Here is an 11,709-nt window from a genome sequence, read left to right as displayed (position 1 = left end):
CTCAGACATGTCCTGGATTCTCCTCCTCAGACATGTCCTGGATTCTCCTCCTCATGGTGTCCTCAGACATGTCCTGGATTCTCCTCCTCATGGTGTCCTCAGACATGTACTGGATTCTCCTCCTCATGGTGTCCTCAGACATGTCCTGGATTCTCCTCCTCATGGTGACCTCAGGCATGTCCTGGATTCTCCTCCTCATGTTGTCCTCAGACATGTCCTGGATTCTCCTCCTCATGGTGTCCTCAGACATGTCCTGGATTCTCCTCCTCATGGTGTCCTCAGACATGTCCTGGATTCTCCTCCTCATGGTGTCCTCAGACATGTCCTGGATTCTCCTCCTCATGGTGTCCTCAGACATGTCCTGGATTCTCCTCCTCATGGTGTCCTCAGACATGTCCTGGATTCTCCTCCTCATGGTGGCCTCAGACATGTCCTGGATTCTCCTCCTCATGGTGTCCTCAGACATGTCCTGGATTCTCCTCCTCATGGTGTCCTCAGACATGTCCTGGATTCTCCTCCTCATGGTGTCCTCACACATGTCCTGGATTCTCCTCCTCATGGTGTCCTCAGACATGTCCTGGATTCTCCTCCTCATGGTGTCCTCTGATGTCTGGCGTGTTCCTCATGGTGTCATTGGATAGGTGTATGATGGTTTTAAGTTTGTTGGCGATGGACTCTCCCAAGATTTCAGTGCACATATCAATCGCAGCAGGAAGTATGAGATCCTCTGTGCTGATGTGGGCTTTTCTTTGCACTGAGCTTGTGGCCCAGCGCATTGCTATGATTCATACGTTCTTCAATGAATCTTGTGAGGACACCAGCTGGCTTATCATTGTGTCTTGGATGCTTGGTGGCCAGATGTCTTTTTAGTTTTGGAGGGGTTTCTTTAAGATGCTTTTTGAAGAGGTAGTGTTGTCAGAAACATGGCCAGGGACTCCACCGTCCTAACGTCAGGGGGAAGCTAGTTCCACCATTGGGCTGCCGGGACAAAAAGAGCTTTGACTCCACCGTCCTAACGTCAGGGGGAAGCTAGTTCCACCATTGGGCAGCCGGGGCAAAAAGAGCTTCGACTCCACCGTCCTAACGTCAGGGGGAAGCTAGTTCCACCATTGGGGTGGCGGGACAAAAAGAGCTTTGACTCCACCGTCCTAACGTCAGGGGGAAGCAAGTTCCACCATTGGGGTGGCGGGACAAAAAGAGCTTCGACTCCACCGTCCTAACGTCAGGGGAAGCTAGTTCCACCATTGGGGTGGCGGGACAAAGGAGCTTCGACTCCACCGTCCTAACGTCAGGGGGGAAGCTAGTTCCACCATTGGGGTGGCGGGACAAAAGAGCTTCGACTCCACCGTCCTAACGTCAGGGGGAAGCTAGTTCCACCATTGGGGTGGCGGGACAAAAAGAGCTTCGACTCCACCGTCCTAACGTCAGGGGGAAGCTAGTTCCACCATTGGGGTGGCGGGACAAAAAGAGCTTCGACTCCACCGTCCTAACGTCAGGGGGAAGCTAGTTCCACCATGGGGTGGCGGGACAAAAAGAGCCAGACAGAGCTTCATTTACACATGCAGTCCGACTGGTCTGTTTCCAATAGTGTGCTTCAGCTGTGTGTGTGTGTGTGTGCTTGCTTCAGCTGTCTAAAGTTATTTTCTGTCTGTGTTCCAGAGCTGTACTTCCTGTCAGAGGGCCCAGAGTCATACCACTACCTGAGTCAGTCTGGCTGTGTGAAGGACAGCAGTCTTGATGACCTGAAGCTATATGACAGTTTTATGGTGAGATTGACTGGTCTCTGGGTTTTTTTTTTTTTACCGTTATTTAACCAGGCAAGTCAGTTAAGAACAAATTCTTATTTTCAATGACGGCCTAGGAACAGTGGGTTAACTGCCTGTTCAGGGGCAGAACGACAGATTTGTACCTTGTCAGCTCGGGGATTTGAACTTGCAACCTTTCGGTTACTAGTCTAATGCTCTAACCACTAGGCTACACTGCCGCCCGGTTATAGCTCTCTATGGGTTATAGCTCTCTATGGGTTATAGCTCTCTATGGGTTATAGCTCTCTATGGGTTATAGCTCTCTATGGGTTATAGCTCTTTATGGGTTATAGCTCTCTATGGGTTATAGCTCTGTTATAGCTCTATGTTTTATAGCTCTGTTTTATAGCTCTGTTTTATAGATCTGGGTTATAGCTCTATGTTTTATAGATCTATATGTTTTATAGATCTATATGTTTTATAGTGCTCTATGTTTTATAGCTCTCTATGGGTTATAGCTCTGTTATAGCTCTATGTTTTATAGCTCTGTTTTATACCTCTATGGGTTATAGCTCTATGTTTTATAGCTCTGTTTTATACCTCTATGGGTTATAGCTCTGTTTTATACCTCTATGGGTTATAGCTCTATGGGTTATAGCTCTATATGGGTTATAGCTCTGTTTTATAGCTCTGTTTCATAGATCTGAGTTATAGCTCTATGTTTTATAGCGCTCTATGTTTTATAGCGCTCTATGTTTTATAGCGCTCTATGTTTTATAGCGCTCTATGTTTTATAGCGCTCTATGGGTTATAGCTCTATGGGTTATAGCTCTATGGGTTATAGCTCTATGTTTTATAGCTCTGTTTTATAGCTCTGTTTTATAGATCTGGGTTATAGCTCTATATTTTATAGCTCTATATGTTTTATAGCTCTATGTTTTATTGCGCTCTATGGGTTATAGCTCTATATGGGTTATAGCTCTATATGGGTTATAGCTCTATATGGGTTATAGCTCTATATGGGTTATAGCTCTCTGGGTTATAGCTCTCTATGGGTTATAGCTCTGTTATAGCTCTATATGTTTTATATCTCTATATGTTTTATAGCTCTGTTTTATAGCCCTATATGTTTTATAGCTCTATGGGTTATAGCTTTGTTTTATAGCTCTATGGGTTATAGCTCTATGGGTTATAGCTCTGTTTTATAGCTCTGTTTTATAGATCTGGGTTATAGCTCTATATATTTTATAGCTCTATATGTTTTATAGCGCTCTGTTTTATAGCTCTATATGGGTTATAGCTCTATATGGGTTATAGCTCTGTTTTTATAGCTCTGTTTTATACCTCTATGGGTTATAGCTCTATGGGTTATAGCTCTATATGGGTTATAGCTCTGTTTTATAGATCTGGGTTATAGCTCTATATATTTTATAGCTCTATATGTTTTATAGCGCTCTGTTTTATAGCGCTCTATGTTTTATAGCGCTCTATGTTTTATAGCGCTCTATGGGTTATAGCTCTCTTTTATACCTCTATGGGTTATAGCTCTATATGGGTTATAGCTCTGTTTTATAGATCTGGGTTATAGCTCTGTTTTATAGATCTGGGTTATAGCTCTATGTTTTATAGCGCTCTATGTTTTATAGCGCTCTGCTTTATAGCTCTATGGGTTATAGCTCTATGGGTTATAGCTCTATGGGTTATAGCTCTATACGGGTCATAGCTCTATACGGGTCATAGCTCTATACGTGTCATAGCTCTATACGGGTTATATAGTTCTATATGTTTTAGCTCTATATGTTTTATAGCTCTGTTTTATACCTCTATGGGTTATAGCTCTGCTTTATAGCTATGTTTTATAGATCTGGGTTATAGCTCTATATATATATTCTATAGCTCTATATATTCTATAGCTCTATAAATTCTATAGCTCTATATGTTTTATAGCGCTCTATGGGTTATAGCTCTATGGGTTATTGCGCTATACGTTTTATAGCTCTATGGGTTATACCTCTATGGGTTATAGCTCTATACGGGTCATAGCTCTATACGGGTCATAGCTCTATACGGGTCATAGCTCTATACGGGTCATAGCTCTATACGGGTCATAGCTCTATACGTGTCATAGCTCTATACGGGTTATATAGCTCTATACGGGTCATAGCTCTATACGGGTTATATAGCTCTATATGTTTTATAGCTCTATGGGTTATAGCTCTGCTTTATAGCTATGTTTTATAGATCTGGGTTATAGCTCTATATTTTATAGCTCTATATATATTTTATAGCTCTATATATTCTATAGCTCTATATATTCTATAGCTCTATATGTTTTATAGCGCTCTATGGGTTATAGCTCTATGGGTTATATATTTCTATGGGTTATAGCTCTATGGGTTATTGCGCTATACGTTTTATAGCTCTATGGGTTATAGCTCTATATGGGTTATAGCTCTATATGGGTTATAGCTCTATATGGGTTATAGCTCTATATGGGTTATAGCTCTATGTTTTATCGCTCTATACGTTATAGCTCTATGTTTTATAGCTCTATGTTTTATAGCTCTATGTTTTATAGCTCTATGTTTTATAGCTCTATGTTTTATAGCTCTATACGTTTTATAGCTCTATACGTTTTATAGCTCTATACGTTTTATAGCTCTATACGTTTTATAGCTCTATGGGTTATAGCTCTATACTTTATAGCTCTATGGGTTATATAGCTCTATGGGTTATATAGCTCTGGGTTGTATAGCTCTGGGTTGTATAGCTCTATGGGTTGTATAGCTCTATAAAACATGTACAGCTATAAAACATGTAGAGCTCTGTTTTATAGCTCTGTTTTATAGCTCTATATGTTTTATAGCTCTATATGTGTTATAGCTCTATGTGTTATAGCTCTATGGGTTATAGCTCCATTTTATAGCCCTATATGTGTTATAGCTCTGTTTGATAGCTCTGGGTTATAGCTCTATGGGTTATAGCTCTATGGGTTATAGCTCTATGGGTTATAGCTCTATGGGTTATAGCTCCATTTTATAGCCCTATATGTGTTATAGCTCTGTTTGATAGCTCTGGGTTATAGCTCTATGGGTTATAGCTCTATGGGTTATAGCTCTATGGGTTATAGCTCTATGGGTTATAGCTCTATGGGTTATAGCTCTATGGGTTATAGCTCTATGGGTTATAGCTCTGTTTTATAGCTCTATACGTTATAGCTCTGTGTTATAGCTCTCTTTTATAGCTCTATGGGTTATAACTCTATGGGTTATAACTCTATGGGTTATAGCTCTATATGGGTTATAGCTCTATATGACAGGAGTCTTGATGACCTGACTCGATATGACAGTGTTCTGGTGAGATTGACTGGTCTGTATGGTCGGGACAACATGCTCTACCTTATCATGCCACCAGAGGGCACCGTAACCATTATAAACACTACAGGCCTAGTCTTGATAGACACAGTCTATGAGCTCAGCAAACATGTAAACATATGGGCCTATATTCAACAACATTCTCAGAAGAGGAGTGCTGATCTGGGATCAGGCCTCCCTCTCTATGTAATCTGATTCATTATGATCTAGGACCAGGTCCTCCTCTCCATGTAATCTGATTCATTATGATCTAGGATCAGGTCCCTCCTCTCTATGTAATCTGATTCATTATGATCTAGGATCAGGTCCCCCTCTCCATGTAATCTGATTCATTATGATCTAGGATCAGGTCCCTCCTCTCTATGTAATCTGATTCATTATGATCTAGGATCAGGTCCCCCCTCTCCATGTAATCTGATTCATTATGATCTAGGACCAGGTCCTCCTCTCCATGTAATCTGATTCATTATGATCTAGGATCAGGTCCCTCCTCTCTATGTAATCTGATTCATTATGATCTAGGATCAGGTCCCCCCTCTCCATGTAATCTGATTCATTATGATCTAGGACCAGGTCCTCCTCTCCATGTAATCTGATTCATTATGATCTAGGATCAGGTCCCCCCCTCCATGTAATCTGATTCATTATGATCTAGGATCAGGTCCCCCTCTCCATGTGGTCTGATTCATTATGATCTAGGATCAGGTCCCCCCCTCCATGTAATCTGATTCATTATGATCTAGGATCAGGTCCCCCCCCCTCTCCATGTAATCTGATTCATTATGATCTAGGATCAGGTCCTCCTCTCCATGTAATCTGATTCATTATGATCTAGGATCAGGTCCCTCCTCTCCATGTAATCTGATTCATTATGATCTAGGATCAGCCCCCCCTCTCCATGTAATCTGATTCATTATGATCTAGGATCAGGTCCTCCTCTCCATGTAATCTGATTCATTATGATCTAGGATCAGGTCCCCCTCTCCATGTAATCTGATTCATTATGATCTAGGATCAGGTCCTCCTCTCCATGTAATCTGATTCATTATGATCTAGGATCAGGTCCCCCCTCTCCATGTAATCTGATTCATTATGATATAGGATCAGGTCTCCCTCTCCATGTAATCTGATTCATTATGATCTAGGATCAGGTCCCTCCTCTCCATGTAATCTGATTCATTATGATCTAGGATCAGGTCCTCCTCTCCATGTAATCTGAATAATTATGATCTAGGATCAGGTCCCTCCTCTCCATGTAATCTGATTCATTATGATCTAGGATCAGGTCCCCCTCTCCATGTAATCTGATTCATTATGATCTAGGATCAGGTCCCCCCTCTCCATGTAATCTGATTCATTATGATCTAGGATCAGGTCCCCTTTCCATGTAATCTGATTCATTATGATCTAGGATCAGGTCCCCCTCTCCATGTAATCTGATTCATTATGATCTAGGATCAGGTCCCCCTCTCCATGTAATCTGATTCATTATGATCTAGGATCAGGTCCCCCCTCTCCATGTAATCTGATTCATTATGATCTAGGATCAGGTCCCCCTCTCCATGTAATCTGATTCATTATGATCTAGGATCAGGTCCCCTTTCCATGTAATCTGATTCATTATGATATAGGATCAGGTCCCCTCTCCATGTAATCTGATTCATTATGACCTCAACCAGTCTGTGTTCAGTCGGTCTCTCAACCAGTCTGTGTCTCTGCTGCTACCAGGAGGCTCTAATGGTGATGCAGTTCAGTGAGGAGGAGATACGTGACGTCTTCAAGCTGCTGTCTGCTGTTCTCCTGATGGGGAACATAGAGTTCATGACGGCTGGAGGAGCACAGATCACCTCTAAAGGAGGTGAGAACAGAGGCTGTTCTCCATGTTCTATGCAGATCTTGACAGGGAGGGTGGTTCTCCTCACTCTCTCCTCACCCTCTCCTCACCCCGGCCCTCCAGAGGAAGCGTTGCTTCAGTGAAGAGCGAACGCCGAACACGCAGTGACATGCTCTAGAATTCCTTTGTTACCTGGATCTGACCCCGTTTCCAGAGCACCAGGAACAAATCCACACGTCATAGTAACAGCGTGTGGCATTAATACCAGGAATAAGATTTAAACCGCAACACATTCCACACAGCAATCAGCTCCTCTTTGTTCCTTAATTATTCTGTCCAAACTGCTCAGTCTGGCCGTCTCTGGTGACGCCTGGTGGTCAGTGACCCCTGGCCTTCTGTCTCTCTCTCTCCAGTGGTCAGTAATGTCAGTGATCTGCTGGGCCTGGACGCGTTCCAGCTGTCTGAGGTTCTGACCCAGAGGTCCATGATCCTGAGAGGAGAGGAGATCTGTTCACCCCTCACTGTGGAACAGGTAAGATGCCCTGCTGTCACGCCCTGCTACCCTGCCCTGCTGTCACGCCCTGCCCTGCTACTGTGCCCTGCCCTACTACCCTGCCCTATTGTCACGCCCTGCTACCCTGCCCTGCTATCACGCCCTGCCCTACTACCCTGCCCTGCTGTCACGCCCTGCCCTGCTACAGTGCCCTGCCCTACTACCCTGCCCTATTGTCACGCCCTGCTAGCCTGCCCTGCTACCCTGCCCTGCCCTACTACCCTGCCCTATTGTCATGCCCTGCCCTGCTACTGTGCCCTGCCCTACTACCCTGCCCTATTGTCACGCCCTGCTACCCTGCCCTGCTACAGTGCCCTTGCCCTACTACCCTGCCCTATTGTCACGCCCTGCTAGCCTACCCTGCCCTGCCCTACTACCCTGCCCTACTTTCACGCCCTGCTAGCCTGCCCTGCTATCACGCCCTGCCCTGCTACTGTGCCCTGCCCTACTACCCTGCCCTACTGTCACGCCCTGCTACCCTGTCCTGCTATCACACCCTGCCCTGCTACCATGCCCTGCCCTACTACCCTGCCGCCTTGCTACCCTGCCCTGCTATCACGCCCTGCTACTGTGCCCTGCCCTACTACCCTGCCCTACTGTCACGCCCTGCTATCACGCCCTGCTGTCACGCCCTGCTACCCTGCCCTGCTATCACGCCCTGCCCTGCTGTCACGCCCTGCTACCCTGCCCTGCTACCCTGCCCTGCTATCACGCCCTGCTAGCCTGCCCTGCTACCCTGCCCTGCTATCACGCCCTGGTACCGTGCCCTGCCCTGCTACCCTGCCCTACTACTGTGCCCTTCCCTGCTACCCTACTGGCCCTGACCACTCCCATCCCTGTCTGAGCTGACACAGCTTGATACAGTTACAGTTTCCATGCCACTCACCTTGTCCCGCTGTTAGACATTTAATGAAGAGAATCTGTTTTGAAAAGGAATACAACTGAGAAGTACTCTTCTCATTTGCCCATTGAGAACACACCGTGGCCTCAATCTATTTTATTTCACCTTTATTTAACCTGCCCTGCTGTTATCTAGTGCTCCCAATGCCTCTCTCTCTCACTGTAAATCCTTGCGTGACTTGCACCATATCCTGTCCTTTGTGTGCCAAATTCCTCATACAATAAACCCCAGTGATAATGATCTGTCAGTAGCACAATAGAGGCACTGAGACTGGGGCGCAGTAGCACATCTTCCACTCTAGGGGCAGTGTAATACACAACTGTTACCAACATTGGACAGCTGAACTATTATCCCCAGGTTGGCTTTAACTAGCCACAGTATCCCATTTGGATGAATATGTGATAAATGTATTCATTGATTTAGATTAAATATATTGCTGTATCTGCAGTCTTTTTTACATCTAAACATCTGATGTTTGAATTATGGGAAAGTGTTATTCTTGGGACGTGAGTCTGCTGCCCAAGGAATTGTGATGGCCACACATAAATGACTCCAGACCAGGTGTCTCTCTCGCTCTCCTCTCTCTGCCTGCCTGTCAGCCAGACAACCAACCAACCAACCAGCCAACGAGGGGGCCAAACAATCAACTAGCCAACCAACCAACCCTGGTCATAACCTGAACCATCAGCCATCCTGACGTCTAACCCATCTCCCTGGTCATAACCTGGACAAACAGCCATCCTAACCCATATCCCTGGTTATAACCTGGACAAACAGCCATCCTGACGTCTAACCCATCTCCCTGGTCATAACCTGGACAAACAGCCATCCTAACGTCTAACCCATATCCCTGGTCATAACCTGGACAAACAGCCATCCTAACCCATATCCCTGGTCATAACCTGAACAAACAGCCATCCTAACCCATATCCCTGGTCATAACCTGAACAAACAGCCATCCTGACGTCTAACCCATATCCCTGGTCATAACCTGGACAAACAGCCATCCTAACCCATATCTCTGGTCATAACCTGGACAAACAGCCATCCTAACCCATATCCCTGGTTATAACCTGAACAAACAGCCATCCTAACGTCTAACCCATATCCCTGGTCATAAACTGGACAAACAGCCATCCTAACCCTGGTTATAACCTGGACAAACAGCCATCCTGACGTCTAACCCTGGTCATAACCTGGACAAACAGCCATCCTAACGTCTAACCCAATCCCCTGGTCATAACCTGGACAAACAGCCATCCTAACCCATATCCCTGGTCATAACCTGGACAAACAGCCATCCTGACGTCTAACCCTGGTTATAACCTGGACAAACAGCCATCCTGACGTCTAACCCTGGTTATAACCTGGACAAACAGCCATCCTGACGTCTAACCCTGGTCATAACCTGGACAAACAGCCATCCTAACGTCTAACCCAATCCCCTGGTCATAACCTGGACAAACAGCCATCCTAACCCAATCCCCTGGTCATAACCTGGACAAACAGCCATCCTGACGTCTAACCCATATCCCTGGTCATAACCTGAACAAACAGCCATCCAAACCCATATCCCTGGTTATAACCTGGACAAACAGCCATCCTAACGTCTAACCCAATCCCCTGGTCATAACCTGGACAAACAGCCATCCTAACCCATATCCCTGGTCATAACCTGGACAAACAGCCATCCTAACCCATATCCCTGGTTATAACCTGGACAAACAGCCATCCTGACGTCTAACCCATATCCCTGGTCATAACCTGGACAAACAGCCATCCTAACGTCTAACCCAATCCCCTGGTCATAACCTGGACAAACAGCCATCCTAACCCATATCCCTGGTCATAACCTGGACAAACAGCCATCCTAACCCATATCCCTGGTTATAACCTGGACAAACAGCCATCCTAACCCATATCCCTGGTTATAACCTGGACAAACAGCCATCCTGACGTCTAACCCATATCCCTGGTCATAACCTGAACAAACAGCCATCCTAACCCATATCCCTGGTTATAACCTGGACAAACAGCCATCCTGACGTCTAACCCATATCCCTGGTCATAACCTGGACAAACAGCCATCCTGACGTCAAACCCATATCCCTGGTCATAACCTGGACAAACAGCCATCCTGACGTCTAACCCAATCCCCTGGTCATAACCTGGACAAACAGCCATCCTAACCCATATCCCTGGTCATAACCTGGACAAACAGCCATCCTAACCCATATCCCTGGTTATAACCTGAACAAACAGCCATCCTAACCCATATCCCTGGTTATAACCTGGACAAACAGCCATCCTGACGTCTAACCCATATCCCTGGTCATAACCTGGACAAACAGCCATCCTAACGTCTAACCCAATCCCCTGGTCATAACCTGGACAAACAGCCATCCTAACCCATATCCCTGGTTATAACCTGGACAAACAGCCATCCTGACGTCTAACCCTGGTCATAACCTGGACAAACAGCCATCCTGACGTCTAACCCATATCCCTGGTCATAACCTGGACAAACAGCCATTCTTCTGCTCTCTGACGAAGTTCCTGGAGCCAACAGTCCAGCTCAATTCTCTATTCAACATGGCTGCTGCTCCCACAGGTTAATGATTGTCCTGGAGCATTGTGGCCCTGCAATAGACTCGCATCCTGTCCAGGAGTTTACTTGTACATCAAGCTGCCTCAGGCCACAGAAACAGGAGCCGTTCTGGCTCAGACAAGGCCACTAGCCATTGTGCTCCTGAAACACCAGACAGTACTGTTCTTCCAGCCTGTTGCGGGACCACACACACTTCCTGTAGGAAGCTCACTACAACTCAATCTAAGAAAAATAAAGAACATGTAGAAATAATTATACAAGAAATAATAGATACACAATAAGTAACATTCCAAGTCGCGTTGGGAAGGTTGGTCGCGTTGGCGGGCCAGGTTCAGAACACCTCCGCTGTATTAAAAGGTTTCTCATCACAACAGACACTGTAAATCTGATGTAACTCCTAGATAAGGAGATAATTACCCTTTTCTGTTTCCTTGGATCACACAGACAGACCAGTCTGTCTTTCAACCTGTGTTTACACACACATTCAGTGGGTACAGCCATTTATAACGACTGTGGCTTTTAGTGTTACAACACATTCAGTGGGTACAGCCATTTATAACGACTGTGGCTTTTAGTGTTACAACACATTCAGTGGGTACAGCCATTTATAACGACTGTGGCTTTTAGTGTTACAACACATTCAGTGGGTACAGCCATTTATAACGACTGTGGCTTTTAGTGTTACAACACATTC

General features: G+C 45.4%; 1 protein-coding gene across 1 annotated transcript in view; it reads left to right on the top strand.

Moving 5' to 3' along the window:
- The first annotated feature begins 669 nt into the window (after nucleotides 1-669).
- The window catches only part of myo10l3 (myosin X, like 3), a 122,766-nt gene continuing 111,726 nt past the window's right edge, over nucleotides 670-11,709 (top strand). The window contains exons 1-4 of the mRNA XM_064975464.1: nucleotides 670-715; nucleotides 1,660-1,766; nucleotides 6,848-6,977; nucleotides 7,367-7,485. Coding sequence (XP_064831536.1) covers nucleotides 670-715; nucleotides 1,660-1,766; nucleotides 6,848-6,977; nucleotides 7,367-7,485 — 402 coding nt within the window. The remainder of the gene's footprint in view (nucleotides 716-1,659; nucleotides 1,767-6,847; nucleotides 6,978-7,366; nucleotides 7,486-11,709) is intronic.

The sequence above is a fragment of the Oncorhynchus masou genome, chromosome 10, assembly GCF_036934945.1.
Source record: "Oncorhynchus masou masou isolate Uvic2021 chromosome 10, UVic_Omas_1.1, whole genome shotgun sequence".
Taxonomy (NCBI): Eukaryota; Metazoa; Chordata; class Actinopteri; order Salmoniformes; family Salmonidae; genus Oncorhynchus; species Oncorhynchus masou.
This window is presented reverse-complemented; position numbering and strand designations above follow the sequence as displayed.